The 21,980-nt window shown below is 39.0% G+C and overlaps 1 protein-coding gene across 1 annotated transcript; it reads right to left on the minus strand.

Moving 5' to 3' along the window:
• Positions 1–717: 717 nt before the first annotated feature.
• Positions 718–21,628, minus strand: fbxo18 (F-box DNA helicase 1). The gene is made up of 21 exons (XM_083907235.1): positions 21,496–21,628; positions 19,908–20,075; positions 18,244–18,638; positions 17,279–17,409; positions 16,821–16,968; positions 15,103–15,284; positions 14,943–15,017; positions 13,960–14,051; positions 12,077–12,245; positions 11,645–11,864; positions 11,468–11,555; positions 11,293–11,388; positions 10,592–10,728; positions 9,226–9,322; positions 8,725–8,891; positions 7,862–7,937; positions 7,567–7,761; positions 6,072–6,197; positions 4,609–4,715; positions 1,090–1,227; positions 718–909 (listed from the first exon to the last, which is right to left on the minus strand). The coding sequence occupies exons 1-21, from the start codon at positions 21,512–21,514 to the stop codon at positions 763–765; spliced, it is 2,973 nt and encodes a 990-aa protein (XP_083763361.1). The 5' UTR covers positions 21,515–21,628; the 3' UTR covers positions 718–762.
• Positions 21,629–21,980: the final 352 nt, after the last annotated feature.

The following is a 21,980-nucleotide window of genomic DNA, read 5'->3' on the forward strand; positions in this document are numbered from 1 at the left end:
TGGGTTGTTTATTTCCTCTTTTTGCGAGAACAATATTTGTTACACAGCTGGATAATTATGTGTTTGAAACAAATCTGTAGGAACTCCTGTCAAATGGCATTAAAGCAGCACTATGCGACTTTCGCAGGACCTGCTGCCAGTGTCGCAAACCAGTTTTTTGACCTCTGACGTAAGACCTCTGACTTTTGAACTTGCTGGGCCTGATTCTGACAGTTTGAGTCTCTATTAGTTGAGTCCACTATTTTCACTAAACAGACTGAAGATGGACTGAATAGCTTAATGTAATGTTCTGTCAACTTTTGATAATTACAATCTGGGTATGTTTTGTGAAAAGCAATGACAGGATTTTGTCATTTAATCTTCACTTGAAATGTTGTCAGCGATGACTCATTCTTAAAACACGGGTGGAGGACTATAAATGCAATACTATAAACTACAAGAAAATATACCATAAAATGGTAAAGTTGTGTCACTGCAGTGATTTATCTAGTTGCCAAAAAGTTGGAATAAGACTTCTGACATTAAAATCCTGCTGACAAAATAAAAAAGAGACACTCGAAAGTGTAAATGTAGAAAAGTTTTAAAGTGTTTCGCACACGATCGCCGTGCTTCTTCAGTGTTACACAATAACACAGAGGCTGATGATCACAGCTGCACAGGATATCAAAATATAATGCCATTTATCTCACAGAGAAAAATACAAATACAGAAGCGTTTAAAGGTCCCTCCTCTGAATTAGGAAACGAGACAGGTCTATCATCATCACTGATAGAAAACATATCGGATAGGGCGTCTCTCTGGTATTGCAGCCATCGATTGCACGTCGTCAGTCATGAGGAAGGCGGTCGGTCCGATTCGTCTCCACGCACACCTCTCGCACAGCGGGCCACCTTCTAACACACTGTCAGTCTGGACAGAGACAAAGAGGAACGTTGATTTGAATCATCGTGACTATTGAGCAAATTATTTCAAGGATTTAAAACCTTTTTGCGGTTCTGGGTCAGAATCTAAGCTACCGAGAAAAAATGCAAACTGGCCGTAATGTCAGCTGCTTCTTTTTTGCACATCAGCGGAGTTATATTTTCTTACACAGTTCATTGTCCGCTTGCTCATGACGAATGCTGAGCCCGGTGTGATGCGGTTGGGACAGTTGGAGACACAACACGGAAGAGGCTCGCCCCCTCCACTCATCAGGGAGTTAGGCATCTCTGACTTTAAGTAGTATTCCTGGAAAAGACAGAAATTCCAAGATGAGGTGGAGAAAACACAGCAGATGTTTAGATGTTTTTATTAATCTGAAGTCGTCAGGCTAAGCCGGTGGATCATTTATTCTTCCTTTAGTCTTTTATTCCCCACTGCGGGACGAATAAAGGACTTCTTATCTTATGTTTTTTTATTCTCTGCCTTAACAACAAATACAACTTAACTAGTCTTAAAGATCTGATTTCACATTTTCTAGTGTTCTTGCGTAAACTCTTCTTAAGAAATGAATTCTTCGTAAAAGGTTAACAAGTCAAAGTCAGCTTTATTGTCGTGAGTCTGGTGGTGGGAGGGCAGCAGACCGAACAGATTGTGCAATTTGTCTATTAAATTAGATTTTCTAAAATGCATATATAAAAAAAAAAGATGCAAGTCATTCTCCCAATTACTACCACTAGCTTATAATATATGGTGTACAAATTCTCAATAACTCCATACATATGTGGGGACAGTAGCTACAGAGTCTTTTCTGGTCAGACTCACCAGATCAGACGTTGGAAAAAACAATGTATACAATCTAAAATGATAATGAAGTATCTGACTTTGATGAACACATTAACACAGCTTTTATATCCTATTATGAGGCTCGGAAGACATGCAATACTCTGAAAATGCAATCCGCATCCATCAGCAAGCATAGGACCAAAGGAGTTGAGTTGGAGGCCATCAGATACACATATGAAATGAATTAGATTCCAAATAAAACCCAAAAGGCAATAAACGAAGGGATGCTTGTGGGAGGATCTGATGGGAGAGAACCCAGGTGTTTCCTGTTTCTGGAGTTTGGGAGAGCCGGCAAACATGTTGCTATTGTCAAATTTGATGTCATACATTGGAAATGTATGTTCAAAAGCTAAAAAGAAACTAAAACTAAAACAACAACTGACTTTCAAGATATACAAGCAGAAATGTTGTCTTACCTTTGCTGTTTATCAAAACAAGTTATTTCCACCAGAACAAAACCACTTCTAATGAAGAACCACAGCTTCCAGCATGCTTTGGGAACAAATCCCGGTCTGATTGATCATTACAGAGCGACATTCGTTTGTTCTGATTAGAGAATGGCGAATGTCCGCACAAATGTCCCCAACTATTTACTCACACCTACGGTCAATTTAGTGACCAATTCAACTAATCCCCAATTTTTGGACTGTGGGAGGAAGCCGGAGAACCTAGAGAAAACCTGCACACACGCGGGAAGAACATGCAAACTCCTTGCAGAAAGGCTCTTGTTCCAACGAGGGCTCGAACCCAGGGAACCCGGGTCTTCTTGCTGCAAAGGCGAGAACGCTAACCACTACACCAACCGTGGGCCTTAAAATAGACATATTATACCCTATTCTTAACCTAGTTCCCTGGTGTCCTAATGAACATGTCTGTGACATGCTTTGGTCAAAATACCTTAAGGATGAAGCACCACAGCAGTTCAATCACTCTGCCAACACAGCACTGTTCAGAACGCTCGATTTTGAGTGCCTGTCTTTTTAAATGCAAATGAGACACAGGAAACTACGTCGGTCAGTGTCACTCAGATTCCGGCAGCTAACAGCAGTTAGCATTTGGGTTAGGGACTCAAGCCGGCACATTGCCGTCACATATAAAATGTATCCACTGGACGCGTAAATCCTCTGAGGCTGAAAGTTTGTGTAGAACTCTGTGCTGCACTGTGCAGCCAAGAATAGAACACTTTGCGGACTTCCGCTCTTCCGGATACTATTACCCTCGCCTGCACTCTCGCGTTTTTTGGGACAAAGCGGAGCTCCATGAGACAACAATTCCTGGAATGTGTCATCGGGACGTAGCAATGAGTGCGGAAGTCAACATTGCGTGTTTTATCTCCTGTACTTAGACTGAGGAGGACCATAAAAACATATTTTTTCACACCTTGTCTACTTATAGGGCAGTAGTCTCCGGGCCGATATTTTATGGCACCCCACTTGATATCAAAGTTTAATGTAAGTGCGGCCCGCAGTGACGATAAGCAGCAGATAAGCAGTTACACACACACACATCTATATCACAACGTCTCAGCTGTTGTCAAGTTACTATAGCAGCCTATATGTGATTCTGCGTCCGCGCATCCTCAATGGCTACGCTGGCCCGCCACACCCGTAGAGCTGCAGTCTCTCCACCCGCAGGTGCCAGGGAGAAGATGCCAGTCAACACTCCCTGCAACCAGGATATGACCGCGGTGTTCAACAGAGTCAATGGTATGTTAGTGGGAAGTTCGAGGATAAGACTGACTGTGGGATTGTGGTAATGTGACGAAGACAGGAGCCAAGCGCAGGACGCCCTAAAACGCCCTATTTTTCCTCCCGCTTCCCCCGGTAACCACCGAAACGATGTTGTGATGACGCACGCGCCTGTCTATACCCGCTTAGAGTCTGTCCAAGATCAGTTCGGAACACCAATAAAAACGATCTTAGTAACAAAAACTAGAATAAAGCCATACAACACGTTCAGACAGTTGCAAACATGAAATGAAACTCTTTCACAAGACTGCTAGTGGTAAGATAAAGTTCGTCTAAACCATCATGGTGTAAAGTGTGAAAACTCATCATTTCACTCATCATTAGTACTACTGAGCCAGTCACAATATTTACATTACGGACTCATTGTACAAAAAATGGGGATAACTACATTTTGGCTGAACCTGTTACTGCAACATGACGCCAGAAGGCAGGGTTAACAAAAGAAGTAAGACAGGACAGAGTGTTTTTTTCCCTCAGTCTCATCTTAATGTAGGTATTCAAAGTATTCTGGCAGTGTGGGAGGCAGCTTCTCGTTCTCACAACTACACAAGCCCTTTTGAGGGTTAAACTGAAGTACATAAATTAAATTAATACATAAATAAGCAACTGTCTTTTAGATTCAAACCATTGTCAAATGAGCTCACACAATGCTGCTAAAATCTTTCAGCCTCTACAAGACTCTCCGTGTCCAAAAGTAGTGGTGTTAAGATCTCATGTCACCCAGTGAGTGACATTCAAATGCAAAGTGATTGTTTTTTTTTCTCAAAAAAACTACCATAATTCATTCAGGAGGTCCCCGTCTGCCCCTGCGCTGCTGCTTTATACACACAAACGCTCCCTATGTCAGCTCTGATAGTATTGCTTGACCATGTTGAGATGAAGAATGCATTTCTGTTCAACAATAAAAAACACCTCAAGTTATAGATTAACTTGAGATGGTCATAGGAATTGAGTGTTGAACTACTCGTCCATGTCTTTACAACTATACAGAAAGACAAATGACACTTGTGTGCACTTCACACACTCGCTTACAATAAACAGAGCTACAGAAGCATTTAGAATAATAAGTGAGAGTGTCTTGTGTGGCGTCTCTTACCCCAGCTATTGTGAGGAGGCGGCGGATGCTCTCGCTCATGATCAGTGTTGTCTTGGCTCGAGTCACCGCCACATAGAGCAGGTTCCACTCGTCATGAGGAACTTTGCCTGGAAAGAGAAGGGACAGTGTCACAGCATACAAAGCAAAGATATTCAAATATTCACTCTTTTTTAAAAACTGCATTGAACTGGCATTGAAAGTTATTTCAATCTGACAATATATTGTTGGATTTTCTGCATTGGTATTTTTGGCACAAAGCCAAATCTATCACCACTAATCCTCAAATAGAAAACAATCCTATGTTGTTGTTTTTTCGTTTTTTATTTATGAGAGAAATAATATAATCATTTCAGAACAGCCTACTTGTCATTGTATTAACTTAGGTAAAGCCAGTACAGACAAAAACGTACAACCTTATATATGAACAAACATTTTCGATATCCTAAAATATAAAGTGAAATCTGTCCACCACACCAACACCGATCAAAACAAAATAAAACAGCAGTTAAGATTAATCACTTTCCTCATGTTTGGGTGTCTACAGTGCTTCAACCAAATGAATTAAAATTTAGAAGGTAAAATTGAACACTGCTATATACTGTGCAGAAGTCTTAGGCCACCATTAGATTTGTTGTTTCAGCAATGCTATAACGAAAACGGAGGATAATTATTTCCATTTCACTTTACTGGCACACATCCAGAAAATATGTACGCAGTTTTTTGTTGTTGTTGGTTTAAAAAACCCTAAACAGATCAGGGAACATTTCACTGAAAATAAACCAGCGAAACACGCTAAATGCAATCTCTGTGAAGCGCAACTCTCATTCAATGGTAGCACTACGGCGAATCACAAACACCTTAAACGCAGACACCCCGGAGCACTGCATCATCACGTACCGCAGAGATCTATCGTAGATATTTTTCTCATGCTCATTTATTAATTAACCATCAGCCTATGATGCAAGTACATAATGAATTTTTGTCGTATGTCTATCGGTCAGAAAATCATGGAAGAAATTTGCTTAGCGAACACTAGTTCACTAACGTTAATGCGTACTTTACGGCAGTAATCGGTGAATTACAGGTGAAGCTGCTTTGAGACACTTAATTTCAGCCCCAGTCGATACTAACGTTTATAATGTAATGTTAACGTTTTTCACTTATCAACTGTGTGATTTGGAGCATATTAATTTGATATTTAAGCTGTAAGAAATCTGTGATAATTCGTTTCAGGTATTTAACTGAGATAAATGTTGTGTTAGTAAAGCACACATGTGAGTCCAGTGTATGTAGGTTAAACAGAAGTCCAAAATAGGTGCTAACGAAGATAATCATGATTAAATCGACTAATCTATTTAGTCCCATTTATTTAAGCCCATTTTGATCAGCACAGTGGTTTCATGTGGCACACATGGATAGTAACATCTGTTCATCTGAAAAACCGACACAAAAGCAACACTTACCAAATTCAAAGAATGGAAAGTGGTGCAGATGGTGCCAGGAGGCGGGAACATTCACAAAGTCATCAGTGATCATCACAGAGTCAAACTCCAGACCTTTAGCCTTATGGACCGTCCCCACAATAAAGTCTGAAACATGAGGTGAAAGTGGTGCACAGTGGAGGGAAAAAAACAGTCATTAATGCAAGATAGTGATGTCCATTTGACTTGGGGATTTCTTCTGGTTAAGTTTTTTCTCTCCACCGATGCCTAGTGTTTGCTCATTATGTGAACAGTTGGGTTTCTTTTCTCTCTATAATACTGTAAAGGTTTTTTACTTACAATGTACAGTGCCTTGAGATAATGTATGTTGTGATTTGGTGCTACACAAATCAAATTTAATTGAACTGAACTGAACTGAATTGAAGCAACACCTCCAGTGTTATAAAAGGGGGAGGAGTTTGGGACAACAAGCTTTACACCCGCTTGGGTGATAACGGCGTGTTCCAGTGAAACAAACGTGAAAAACAGCATTGACATAAGAAAGTCAATGGCAAAACCTGTGTTTGACCAGAGAGGCAGTAGGTATGCCAATTTTTATCACAACATTAAACAGTAAATGTCAGTACACAAAGCTGTGAAGATGAACACATTACTAGATACCCATATACAGTGGTTCTCACTTGAATTGGATTTAGTAATGCTTTAAATACATTCAAAATAGTAAAACCAAACAAGAATCTATGAAAACATACAAGATTTTACATCTGGTTGTAATAAATGAAATTATACCGCCTGAAATATTCTGGATTACGGGTCTGAGGACTAAACATCACACAAAATGTCTTTTGTCATTTAAAATGTTTTTCCAAACATGTACATTTGTACAACTTCCCGTTATAATAAAAAGCACACAGGCTTGTGATATGTAGAGCTTTCTCCATTGCCGGTCCCAAACTTTGGAACGCCCTCCCACTTCATATTAGACAGGCCCCCTCACTGTCCATTTTTAAAACTCATCTTAAAACACATTTTTATTCTTCTGCGTTCAACTCAGCATGAGACTCTGCTCTTGTTTTAGTGTTTTATTGTTTTCATTGTTTAAACATTTTTATTGTTTTATTGTTTTTTATTTGTTTAAACATTGTTATTTTTTATAGTTTTATAGTTATTTTTTTTATTTTTTAAACATTGTTATTGTTTTATTGTTTATATATATATATACATATTTATTTTTATTTTGTCTCCTATGTTTTATGTGCCATGTTTTATTTATTGTACTGTTAAGCACTTTGTACCAGCTATAGCTGCCTAAAGCGCTCTATAAATAAAGTTGAGTTGAGTTGAGTAGAAACTGTTGGTTGTAATAACTGATGGTTTTTCATTTTAGTTGATTTTAAAGGTTAGGTTTAAAGGTGATAACTGAAATCAATGCTAAAATAAGGACATTATTTTAGGAATTCTTCAGTGTGTGTGTGTGTGTGTGTGTGTGTGTGTGTGTGTGTGTTTGTGTGCAAACCTGCAATGTCAAAATTTTGTTCAAAGCAGGTGCGCAGACGTGTCACCAGTTGAGGAATTCTGGGTCCATATTTTTCAACGATGGTGAGTTTGGAGTGGAGCTCCTGATCTGTAGTCTGCTCGATGTAATGCTTCAGGCACAAGGTGGCGTTTTGATCTTTCCTTGCAAATGAGCGAATTACAGGATCCCTGATAACTGAAAAAAGAAATGTTTGTACATTTGTTTTCTTTTTCTTTTTCATGTGAGGGAATAAGCCAGGAACAATACATACACTGTATGTGAACATTTGTCTTACATTTTGGATGTGGGTCTGGTCGTTGTGTCAGTCGCCAGATGTCAAGGATCCTATTCAGGCCGATATTTTGGACATCCTGAAGAAAAAGTTAGCCCTGTGAGTACTTCAACCATATGAGCTTTTGGAATATTAACAGTTGTGCATTTACTGTATATCTTATGATGTTCAATGTTTTTTTTAACTTGGGACATGAAGTTGTGTATTAAGAAGTTAAGAATGTATAGAAGCTTTAATTATAAAGCTACAGCTAGAAGTTGACCTGCCTAGCTTAGCATAATGACTGATCACTGTGTCAGGGAAGCTAGCCTGAAATTGAACAAATAAATAAAATAAAATAATAATGAACCAACAGATAAAGTAAACTGAATTTTATATTTATAATTCTGTTTTCATTCAATAAGAATCACCTGAATATTAAGTCGTGTTTTCAGTACTTTAGACTGGGCCTTAGCATTACACACAGAGTTGACCTTCCACACCATGTTTATATAGTAACCCAGAACAGGGTGAAGAGCATTTCTTGTTTTCATATTGCAACATGCAGCTAAATCACTAGATGATACCGAATCCCACATGCTGGTCCTTTAACTCTCCTATCATGTTATAATGTGTTGTCTTTTGTGCCAATCACACTGTGGACACACAAAACCTTTTCCAGCACGTCTACATTTTTGCACTCTCACAATGCGAGAGAGAGAGTTATCTTCTCATCTAGCGCTCAACACAAAGCAAAGAAGCTTATTCCTAAGAATAAGAGTCAAACAAAACTGTACTCAGTTCAAATAGAAATTCTTCAGATGCCGAACATGACATTTCTGTGTGAAACATCGTTGGTATTACTTTGTGTGTCTGTTTGCACTTACTCCAATGAAATGAATCCGGCAGTGAGGGTTGGCATCCGTCAGGGCGACAGCTATGTTGAAAACATTAACGTTGCATCTTGTTAAGATGGCCGTCTTCCCCGGGCAATAACTCATGCCCGTCTTGAAATCCTCTATAATCTTGACCGCTGACTCGTCGCACACGCCGCCTTCAGAGATGGACATGTGGGAAAGGAAAGGATCTTTATTGTCATTATACAACTGAAATTGCACAATTAAATTGAGGTCAGATGGAGGGATGATCAGAGCTGCTGCAACTGAGCACACCAGATTCACACTCAGAAGAGAAATAATAAAAAAAAAATTAATATTGTTAATTTTATTATAACAATCTGGGAACATTCAAATTGTGTTCCTTGCAACATGACACAGGAAAATAATAGAAAGACACAGCAGTTATTTAATCTTGTTGTTCAGATAAGAAAAAGTCACGTTTGTTGAGGGATGAAAATAAAAGTTATCCATAGTGTTGGCAATATTTACCCTTCTGCTTTCCTCCAACAAGAATCTTATCGACTCCCTTACACACTCTAAGGAGGGTGGCAGCCACATAGGCGATCTCAGCACCAAAGCGAAAGCTCTGGACAAACACATTGGCAGCACAAAGGTTAAATATTCAGATTATAACATAAAACATTTACTTTATCGATGTAATTTCTTATCTTTTTAATAATATCCACTATAATAATTCTACTGAAGACGGAACAAAACATGGCAATAGGATCTATTTTGTTCATGATGTTGCTGACTTGTTATAAACTGTGGGAGTAAATGTGCGATATTTTACATGTGATCTGGGTTTTGATTTGTAAATCAATGTTGTAGAAAGCTTCACGACTTTAACTGATTGATTGCCATTGACTGGCAACAACTGTTTCTTTAAAAGAGAACTGTTCCTTTTCAGTGAAAGACTTACAGTGAGTGATAATCTGATCACTTGAGAATGTTGTTGAAAATATTTCTCAATATATTTACATTGTATTTTCAGCAGTAGAAATGACATACATTTCAGTGCTTTCCTGACAACATTATTTAAGCATTTCTAGACATTCAATATTTGAACCCCACCCTTTTGTGACACCATGTCTTTGTGTAAATCATGTGTCTCGCTTTGTAAAAAGAAAAACAGCTTTGTGGCTTTGTGCCATTTACCGGAATTGTTTGAGCTTGCACTCTTTGTCGTCGATGGAACAATATCAAGAGCCTGGAGCTCGATAACTATCTATTTGACAACCTGCTGAAAGCTTGTAAATAGAGCGTTAAAGGCGTGTTTTTTCCAACAATAAAGGCATTTCAAATCTTGTCTTAACAAAGGTGCATTTGATTACATTTTTCTTAGCACAAAAATTTTGTTTTTTTGGCCAAAACAACCAGGTTAATGAAAAAATTTATGATTTTCAGAAAATATTCCCATTTCACAAACAAACCAATTATCAAATTAGTTGGTGATTAATGTAGAAATCAATTAATCATTGCAGCACTGATTTAAAGTAATGCAGCATTACCTGTTGTCACCACACAGTCCCCAAATAAAATGCATCCATTAATGTTTTAACAACAATAAACAGATTTGTTAAAGGCATTTTCATTAACAAATATAGATGGGAAAATGCAATGTAATTTAAGCTTAAATGTGCAATTAATTAATGTCCCGAAGTGAAAATCATACTGTTGCACTTATAGTACATTAGCTGCACCTGTCCAAATAATCCACATTGCAACACTTCAAAAATGCCCAGAGAGTTTTGAGTTTACATGATGTCTTCTACTTAAAAGAAAAACCTCCTGATAATCCTCATCATTGCTGTTTTGGTGTGTGCTGTGCTCTGTGCATTTGTGTATACCATACCTGTGTCAGGTAGTATATGTGTGTGTGGGTGACAGAGTTCAGGGCATTGATAGCTCCTCTGAATGTGTAGATCTGCTGATGAGGATCTCCAACCAGGATCTTGCCACACTGCTGAGACAGCAGCACATCCATGATGGCTGAGAGGGAACAAAAAGAAGAAGACACCATCATCCTCACAGTTAACCATGAGAAAAAAAAAAGTCATGTTATTTGTGTGGCTGTCAAAGTAAATGTTATAATAATTTGATCTTTGTGTGATGTGTATACAACTTTAAAAAAGCTGGAATACAAATCAGCTTGAGGAAAATGTGATAGAATTAATAATTTAGTCAGGAATTGAAATAAATAAAGGAGGTTGCAGCTTTTTGCTGGTGTCACAGAATCAATGCCTGAATCTTTTTAGACTGTTGGCAGTGAACTGGAGCAGAGGACATTCAGACACAGTCAAAGTCTAATATTACATATTATATATTTTATTTTGTGTTTGTGGCAAAAGGGAGGCTATTATGACATAGGAGATCCCATATCTTGATGTCGACAATGAGATTGTTCACTGGCCCAACCCTTGTAGCAAAAGCAATCAACGTGTTCACAAAAACCAAGCATATTTGTCAACTTTCATGATGATAAAAGTAATAAAAACTATAATATATTACAACAACTAACTAGCAACTAACTACCTTAAAAGCCCAAATCATTACCTGGATTGCAGTCCTGGGCCTCATCAATGAAAAGGACATCGTATTTGTCAGACAGGCAGGGCTTGGGATCTTGGAGCTGCCATAATTTCAGGTAACCTGAGAATAAACAGCACCAGTGAATATCTGTGTAGTATTGGTTGTAACATAAATTTGAATATCACAAAGGTTGGTGTACCATCATGTGGCATAAAGAAGGCTTGCTGCTTTGTCTCAGTGAGTTCTTTCATTTTGTCCCAGATGTCTTGCGCGTCACTGAGAAAAAACTGAAAAACAAGAAAAACTGCCAATTTGTATTGCCTAAATATTTGTTGAAATGAAAAGCACAAAGTGTGTCAGATGTATGCAATCCTACCTCTTTGTCTTCTGTAGTTATAACAAGCTTCTTGCCAGAATTGGTTATGTGGCTGTTTGGGACATGGTGCATCCTGAGGGTCTGGTCTGCTGAAGCCATGAAGTTATCGAGAGTCGTTGAAACCACTTTGGCCTTCATGAAGCCACCTCGGCCTTGAGGCAAAACATAGTTGATGGAATATGGCTTCACGTTAGCAGTCAGCTTCTTATGATTTCTGTACCTGCAAAAGAAAAGATCGCAGGGGCACAAGCAGTCATGATTAAAACAATATATGTATCTAATGTGTTATGCATTTAAAAGAATTTGTTCCAACAGAAACAAAGTGGTACATTTATGAATGTGAACATTCTGCTAGTAAATCAAACACATTAAAACACTTAAAACATTAAAACACATGCACAGTGCATCTGAGGGGAAAACCTCTGTTCTTACATTATCCCAATTTCATTGTAGGCCAACGAATGGGCAGTCTTGCAGTCAACGTTCCTGGGGAAGCGGCGTTGTGCCTCCTGAGCCACTGACCTATTGAAAGCTACATAGAGGAAGCGGAGGTGTGGCCGCTGCTCAGCATACTTCACCAACGTGGACGTCTTTCCTGTACCTGGAACAAACAAACACTGACATAATGATCTCTGTGACTGCAGCACTGACAACTTTGTGATACAGCTGAGATTAACGCGATAAAATAATTTAACACAGTTAACACAAGTCTGTTTACTTCTGATGTGTGATGACGTCTGACATGAAAGCCATTCATTATCTGCGCAACTCTGTCACCTGCCTGCAGTTAGTCAGATAGGAGAGACTACCTGAGTGTCACGGTTAATTTGACACTGGAAGTTGCTACTAATAGGTACAGCTAACTGCTGAGACCTGCGCGGAGGTGCTCCACATCGCCAACTAGAGGAAAGTAAGTGGAAACACTCTAGGCACCGTGACACTCTCTCTCTCTCTCTCTCTCCAAATGTGAATGTCTGTGAGTGAGTCTTATTCTCAAGTGGCGTTTTTTGTTGCGATGTTCTTGTTGCATACAGGATGGCACTCATCCATGCATGTCATTCCCTCTCACTTTGCCTCCCCCTTTCCTGTCTATCTCTACTGCATACTATGAAATAAAGGCAAAAAAAAGGATGACCTAATCTAGATTAACGAATTTCAAAATGTAAGATTAATTAGTAAATTGTTTTTTTTAAAGCAGAACTAGACTGGAAGTTCCAAGTATGCTGTCTTTTAGTGTGTATCTGCGTCATTACCTTGTTTATGAATCCCTGAAGGTTCAAAACAAACAGTTCAGCCAGTGGCTGAGAACGCTGTGTATTATTGTAATCTTGGGCTCAGCGAGATCTCTGAAAACCCCATTATAGTTACGTAAACATCGGTTCTCCGGAACAGCAGATCGTCCTGCTCCGGGCACTAGTCCGGGCACATCCGGTTGCGTACATTGAACCACAGAAGAAGAATAACGTCCGTTGTGGAGCTGTTTCACGAGCGACAGTGTCTTCTGACTCTGGGTCTGACTCCGGGTCAAAGTCATAAAAGGGACTGCAGCGGGGAGTCGTGAAGAAGCTATTTTTAAACACTGTTAAAACAATGTTTTGATAATGAGTAGCAGTGCATCCACCGTTCCAGAGGGGGAAGCTGCGCTTCTGAGAGCGGGTGTACTGATATGCCACTTCCGGGTTGAGAGATTAGAGTCTCAAATCTCGCGGCTTGGAAACACCATCAGAAAGGAGGATTTATATCGGCTCGTTTACAGCAACTAGGAGGTTTTTGACCATAAAAACAACTTAATGTATGTAAGTAGACCTCCATAACTAACATATATGTGCAACAGGACCACTCTATGTGACCTTTAATCTATTGACAGCCCTAATAATTCTTAATGTATGAAAAATTACCAGTTTTTTCCCTGACCTACTCGCATCATATTCTACAGACTAAAGAAAACATCTTTATTTCTCACAGATCTGCACAAATATCACATGGTAATCATTTTAAACATGCTATTCAAATGAAAATGAGAATAATTATATAACAATGACCATTCCATCTCATATTGCAAATGGCATCGCAGTCACAATTTCAAACAAAAAAATCGCAATAACATATTTATTCAAAATCGTTCAGCCCTAATCAGCACCACACATCACACATCTGTACAGTGTTCAGTGTTAAGATGATTTGTGTTTTCTTAAACTGACTCCCCATAGCTGCAATGCCAAAGGTTCAGAGATGTCCAGCATTCTTTGAGGTAAAACAGTTGCAGAACGTGGACATGTCACATTTGCAGCGACAGCAGTTTTAACTGAATGTACCTGCAAAAGCTATGATCTTCACCAAATGGTCGTCCTGAATGTCGTGGTTCATAATCCTTTGCTGTTCACCAGTGAGCTGAATCCCCGTCGCTCTGGCAAAAACACACACAAAACAAAGATGAAAATCACCTGGTTACAGATTGAAAATGGTCATATTGGAAAACCAATTTATGCTGACTGAATTTACAGTATATCCCTACTCGCCATAGATTTTGTTTTTAACATGCGTTTCAAAAACAGGGCAAAATACAGCCAAAAAATTAACTACGTCAATGTGTGATAATACAATGCAAAAACACTATAGTGAAGTTATTTTATCACCAATGAGTGGATTTTAGAGCTGCAAAAATCATCAATAATTAATCACTTACTATCACTATATCACCATTTTGATAATCAAATACTATATACATGGTGTTTTAAAAATAAATAAATAACAAGTTTTCCAATGTGTCAGCTTCTTGAATGTAATTTAACAAAATCATTAAAACAGAGAGACATTTGAGAGACATTTTCCAGTTTTTGTTCGTTTTTATGAATTAAACTAATAGATTAATCAAGACAAATATGGACAGATAATTATGAAAATAATCAGTTTGACAAAAAAAAGGGCCTTTCTGCAAGGAGTTTGCATGTTCTCCCCATGTGTGCGTGGGTTTTCTCCGGGTTCTCCGGCTTCCTCACACAGTCCAAAAACATGCGATATGGGGATTAGGTGAATTGGTCACTCTAAATTGGCTGTAGGTGTGAGAGTGTGAGTGAATGGTTGTTTGTCTCTATATGTGGCCCTGTGATGGAATGGCCAACTGTCCAGGGTGTACCCCGCCTATCGCCCAATGTCAGCTGAGACAGGCACAGCACCCCCCGCGACCCTCTGGTGGAGGATAAAGCGGTAGATAATGGATGGATGGATGGATGAACTCGTTATGAAATCCTTTCTTACAACAAGAAAAACTTGAACATTGAAACATTTTGAATCTCACCGACTCGGAGTGGATTTGTCAGGAAAGGGACCGTTCTCCATTAGGTGAAGCACGTAGTAGATGTTGTAATGCAACCTGCAAAGGGCAGATTATTTAGTATATAATATGTACAATATTATGGAATAGAATATATAAATGCTGACACTTGAATGAGTCTTACCGGTTACTGATCTGCGTCTCGTTCCGCTCTAAAGCAAGCAGCATCGTGGCCATGTGGCTGAGATACTCTGTGATGCCGGCGGGTGACAGGCAGCTGCTGAGAAGAGATGCCAGGGCCTGCACATCCTCAACACACTCACTCAGGATCAAGATGACAGCCATGGCTGAATATGGGTTAGGACTCTGCAGATCAGATATGAATGAGGTTAGGACCTAACACCTTTAGTATAGGCTCGGTGTGGTTGAATAAAATAGTTTCGCTGCGTAAAGAATCACAAGGCTTCCACAACTTGTACGCTGCCTCAAACAAAGCTCTGACAGGCATCGCAGTTAAGGATGATAGGGGAAAAAAAACAAGGTTTCCAGCAATCTTGTAGATCTTGCATGTCTGACATTTATCATATGGATTTCCACATTTGTTCTGCCATACTTTTACTCAATTAGACTGAGTAAAACTATAACATCATTATCATAAAGTCACAGTTCCACTTTCATTTATATAAACATGTTTACACTTACAACTAGGTAACACTTTAAAATACTAATATTTTATTATTATTACTAAATAATCACACACCTGCCGCTTCATGCTCATCTGTAACTGCAGCGCAAACTAACACACGCTCGAGCTATCCAGAACTAGCTACAGAAAGTGCTGGGGGCGGTATTGCTCGCTGTTTACATCCCATAAGGAAGCAGAGAAGCAGAACGCACGATTAATGGTGGAAACGGACGAAGAGTCTCGAAAACTCCGACCCAAAGTTTCCAAAGTTTCACTGAAAATAAACCAGCAAAACACTTTAAATGCAATCTATGTGAAGCACAACCCTAATTCCATGGTAGCACTAACACCTTAAACTCCGACATCCCAGAGCCGATGTATCACCACGTACCGCACAGAAGTGAGTTCACAAATAACATTGATACCTTGTAGATATTTTTAAATCACATGCTCATTTATTCATTAACCATCAGCCTATGATGCAAGTACATAATACGCTTGCGTCGTACATCTATTAGTCGGAAAATCATGGAAGAAGCTTGCTTAGCGAACACTCGCTCAACTTACGTTGATGCTTACTTTACGGTAGTAAGTGGTAAAGCTGCTTTGACATACTTCATTTCAGCCCCCGTTGATTCTAGCGTATATAATGAATTGTAAACCCCTTTCACTTATCAACTGTGTGATTTGGAGCATATTAATTCGATATTTAAGCTGTAAGAAATCTGTGATCATTTGTTTCAGGCATTTAACTGTGATGAATGTGTTATTAAAGCACATGCGCGAGTCCACTGTATGTAGGTTAAACAGAAGTTCAAAATAGGTGCTAACAAAGATACTCGTGATTAGTCGACTAATCGATAAAATAATCGATAGATTAGTTGACAACAAACATAATCGTTAATTGCAGCCCTAATCAGCATTAGATAAGCATGAATAAATATTGAATTCATCATATACAACGCATAAATACTCATTAGTATGTAGTTTATAAACACAGTTATAAATGGGATGAGTTAAACATAACTGTGTTTATAAACTACATACTAATGAGTATTCATGCGTTATAAATGATGAATTCAATATTTATTCATGCTTAACTAATGCTTATAGTGTGTACTTATTATAAAGTGCTACCGAAAACTATAATTTACAATTGCATACAACCATCATTTTCTCCTAATGAGTTTCACCTAGTGTGTGTGCGTCGGTCTTACCTCAGTGTTAAGGTTAATGCACTTCTGAACATCAGGAATACGTAATCTGATAGAGGCTTCGGCTTGAGGAAACAGTCGATGTTTCTTGACACACTCCAGGACATCGTCGGGGCTCACCCACTCTCCAACCTTATGCTGACCCATGAGCCTAAAAAAAACACACAAACGGGATAATTTTAATAGTTTCAAATATGATGCCTGTCACCCCACATCCCAATTTTGATAGGAATAATAAATATTATTGCTAGAACATACAAACAGAAATTAACTTTTCTTGAATGCAAAAGTTAAATAAAGGCAACACTATACCAACTACATCTGACATTAAATATATACATATATACACACACACGTTGTCACACTGAATTATATACGGACTAGTGCTTCGACGAAGAAAAAAGTCACAAGGTTTCCATGAGTATTTGTGTTGTTTTCTTACAAAGGAGATGCTCACTTACACAATGAGGCGTCGTATGCTGTGGTTGCGCGACCATTGTACCGTTTTGCTGTTCAAGATGGACTGCATGTGTAATACTGTATCCTTCTCTCTCATCAAGTAACGGTAGTACTCTTTCTTATAGGGCATAAACTGTAAAAAATAAAAAAAATAGAAAAGAATGAAAGGTTGAGCAACAGGGTGAACACAGTTGTCAACAAATCCCAACGGGCCTTAAGAAAATGAATGGAAAAAACTGGGGTCTTTAGTTTAGATTAACGTGTTTAGTCTGCAAAAGGACCGGAGGGAAAACCTGTCAAACAAGCCAAAATAACATTTATCACAGATGATGATCTCAAAGAGAATTATGTGATATGAGAAAGAATGAAAAGGGATTCAACCACAGTAACTCAGTCAGGTGAAGTCAGCAGAACCATTCACAACGATCAGCTAAAGAATTTTCAGGAATCGAGCACTATAAATAAAGTCATTTAGAAGTGATTAAAACCGTTAAGTCCATGGTTTCATACAGGAATTACAATAGTTTGTAAAATTTCAAAAATTAAACGAACACAGTGCGAAACTCATATGATATGAAGACATTTTATATATATATATAAAAGTTATCTGTAGAGTATATAAAAAATAATAATGATGGTTTCAATGGATGAAATATTAAGCCACTGACTTGGGTTAATAAAACAGAACACTTAAGAAAGACATAACAAATGCAGGCATCTATACATATACAGTATACAGGTATATATACCTGTATACTGTATATGTATATATAATACGTATATTCCTGGATATCAGGTCACTTCTAGCATTGGGAAAATTGCATGCAAAACAAACAATAAAATCAATTAACATTTACCTGGAACACCAAGTGGTCGCTAATGTGATGATAACTTGGGTCAGTGAGCATTATAACTTCTCAGTGCAGTGTAAAAGTGCTCTTATAGATAACTTAGATTTATTTTTTACCTTGGCGTCCATAATAACACACCTCCAGCCATGGCAGACAAGGCTAGCATTGCAGTAAAGATCTTTGGCAGGGAGCAAGCACAAAACCCGTCTCAGCATCTCCTCTGGAAGGTCATCAACGCAGCCCTGAGGCTGCAGCAGGTTCTTGTTGGTGGTGCCCAGGAGTCCGTAAAGAGCATCAGGAAGGGCCTCCACCTCCTCTTTCTTGGCGTGAACATCGCTGTCACACCATTCAAATTCATCAGCCGGTCCGAACATCTCTGCTGTCAATCCCTCCAGGTAATCCACCTTTTCCTCCTTCTCAGCTTCTGACTCCATCACAGCAGCAAGGAGGCTGAAATCGTCAACCTCCTCCACTTCCTCCTCATCCTTGGCCTGAGGCTCTGAAGTCACTGCTTAAGCAAGAAAGGACAAAGATGTGAAAATGTCAGACAACCTTTCTTGCATGACATTTTCTTCATCTTCAATTTTATCAGATGTAAATTATACTAAATGACGTTTTAAGTGATGGAGTTTGCATTTTCTTCCCGTGTGTGCGCATGGGTTTTCTCTGGGTTCTCCAATTTCTTCCCACAGTCAAAAAACATGCTGATTAGGGAATAAGACTGGTGACTTGTCCAGGGTGTACCCTTTCGCCCTATGCCAGCTAGGTTAGGCACCAGCGCCCCTGTGACCCTTTACACTTCATTCCAAAGCCACCAATAGTCGTTAGCTGTAGGCAGGTTCCTATGGGCTTGATGTTCCAGGCAGTGAATTACGATCTATTGATTTAAAGCGGACCTAGAGTGGTCCTGTTGCACATATATGTTAGTTATGGAGGTCTACTTACATACATTAACTTGTTAACGAGCTTTTTATATAGAAATCCTCTTTTCTGACGCTGTTCCTGAGTTGCGATGAACTCTCACCCCCAGAAAACAGAGTCTTGTGATTGGCCAATACTATTCAGCACACCCACTCTCAGAAGCGCAGCTCCCCCCTCTGGAACGGTGGATGCACTGCTACTCATTATCAAAACATTGTTTTAACAGTGTTTAAAAATAGCTTCTTCACAACTCCCCGCCGCAGTCCCTCTTATGACTTTGACCCGGAGTCAGCCCGGAGCAGGAGGATCTGCTGTTCAGGAGAACCGGTGTGTACGTAACCGGACCGGGTTTTTTCAGAGATCTCGCTGAGCCCAAGATTACAATACAACACAGCGTTCTCAGCAGTGGCTGAACTGTTTTTTTTAACCTTCAGGGCTTCATAAACAAGGTAATGACGCAGATACACTCTAAAAAACAGCGTTAATTTGAACTTCCGGTCTAGGTCCGCTTTAACAGTAATATAACGTAACCTAACGTAACATAGCTGTGTCCTGACGATCAAAAGACAGCTATCTAATGACTAAATAACATCAAAGGTCCACAAAGCCACATTTCTTCTTCCCTTGCAAGAATATTTCAACTGTTCACAAATTACGCTGTAACAAGTAATCCTGCAATAATCACTCAAACTAACCCTAAACTAACTTAACTCAACTTTGGCTCCTACGGATAATTTTTGTGCGATGTCAAGTGAACATAGGACAATCATGCAGAACTGTGAGAGCTTCAAGCTTTGGAGAGCACTTCCCGTGTACAGCCTGTCAAAAATTATTAGAAGAAGGATTATAGCACATTTACCCCACTTTCGCAGCTTGTTGTGTGTCCTGGGATTAAGCCACCCGTTGGGGCCACTGCTGCCCTGACCACAGTTAAAGGTGTGAGGCTGGGTAAGGGAACTAGAGCCCTCTGCACTTTGTGCCAGTTCATGACACTCATCTTCACTCAAGTGCTTCCTCTTGGCCTTTCCTTAGGAACCATAAAAAAGGACAACACAAATTAATTTATTGGAATTAAACATGCGTACCATTATTCAGTGCAGTGCTGCTTTAAATAAAAACTGTCTTTAATAATATTACTGCCAATAATATTATCAAGGAGCTTATGATTTCACCCATGAACAGTGTATCTCATCTTGGATGTGTGGCCTAGGACAGATAATTATAGTGCTGTGCAGAAGTCTAAAAGCAACATCAGCTTTGTTGTTATGTCTGTCAAATTCTGATCATTTAGATTGGAATGATGGGACTGGAAGTTGGTCTTACAGTGCAGTACCTGTACCTGTTTTTTGCATTTTTTATCCAAGAACTGCACACTCTGGTGCCGTTAGTAAAGTCACCTGCCAAGTTTAAAGCCTGTCAAGCCAACCGTTCAACCGATATGTGATTACAGACAGACACCCCTTTCATTTCTTATCAACAATGTCAAATCAAAAAATATGTTTTTTGAATTTATGAGAGTTTTTTTTCCTGAAAAAGAGCAGACAAGTATGTCATCTGCCAAGTTTAACATGTTTCACACAAATCACATTGTTCTACAGCAGTGGGAACCAGTGATGATTCCCCATCTTTTCTTTATCAAGAGTAATCAAAGGACTTGTGACTGTGATGACTCTTTGCATGACTGGACTGGGGCTCGTTTAGTGATATATCTGTTGCATTTCTACCAATTTCAAATCAAATTTGATTTGACTTTAAGTCATACAGAGAAATATTAGCAAGCTGTCAATGGGTTTCAGTCATAAAACATGTAATGGTCAAGCACGTCTTAAATAAACCTGATTTCATAGCAGATATGTGTGACATGTCGTGTTTTAAAACTGCACACGTTGCCCATATTTTATATTTTGTGTTCCAATGAAGTGATTGAGAAATAATTGACTTTTGCACAGCACTGTATATTTGTTTTGTTTTATTTTATATTTTCTTATATTCCAACACTCTTATACCCTAACTTCCAGGTGGGCAGAGAAATAAGAGAATTATTTAGATTGACATGATTAACATATGTTAAAAGGCCACATTATACTTCTGCGCTGCGCAAGGTTGTTCTACTTCAGGCTACAGTGAGCAATGGCGTCCGAGAAAGAAAGAGAGAGAAAGACTGTTGTTGTTGACGGAACGCAGTTTTAAGATAATTTGAGGCGAGATTATTGGCCATTTAGAGTCTAAACATGTGCTATGTGTGTTAAGATATGACGTATTTATAGTTTGGCAGCTGGCAAGAGACAAACATGTGCGCTTTGAAAATGATACCAAAGTCAAATTTAAACGTGATATTTAGTTTGCTATTATTTAAGGTAAATGGTGACAATGAGCGCGTATTTCCTAAAACGGTTTAACGCAGTATGTAACTTCAGCCACTGGCTTTGAGTGATGCCTTTAATCACCTTTTAATGCCTCCTCCATCGTCGTGTCGACCACGACGTCAGTCCTTCTCGAAAGAAGCCGAGCTGACCGTAAACAAACACATTTGCTGATGCAGAAAACACCTACTAGCTAACGGTTATCTTTGTTTTAAAAACGTCTAATCGCCAGCTTGTTTTAAGTTTACCAGAACATGTTCCACTGTTAGCCAACTATCTGCATGCTTTAAAATAAAATAATTTTTAAAAAGTCGTTCTAGTACTAGTGACGGAAGAACGAAATGTAATCGCTTCCGAAGTTCTCCGCTGAAGTGGAGAAGTGAAGTCGCTTGACTAGTCCGCGCATGCGTCTTTTCATATTTTAAAGTAGCTTAAAACAACATCATCGCCACCTATTGGACTGGAGTGGAAGTGGTGTAATAGTGGTTCCACCTCTGAATGAGGACGAAGTGACCAGGGCGAAATAAGTTATTTCTACATATAACGACTTTACTAGCATAATATTACAT

The sequence above is a fragment of the Microchirus variegatus genome (assembly GCF_963457635.1).
Source record: "Microchirus variegatus genome assembly, chromosome: 20".
In the NCBI taxonomy this organism is placed as follows: Eukaryota; Metazoa; Chordata; class Actinopteri; order Pleuronectiformes; family Soleidae; genus Microchirus; species Microchirus variegatus.

What these genes read in the sequence shown, in the direction of transcription:
- fbxo18 (XM_083907235.1), bottom strand. An exon ending in TGTTGGAGGAAAGCAGAAGG is followed by an intron (nt 8,892 to 9,225) that starts GTAAATATTGCC and finishes CCATCTCTGAAG; the next exon opens with GCGGCGTGTGCGACGAGTCA. An exon ending in GCAAGCGGACAATGAACTGT is followed by an intron (nt 910 to 1,089) that starts GTAAGAAAATAT and finishes GTCTCTGTCCAG; the next exon opens with ACTGACAGTGTGTTAGAAGG.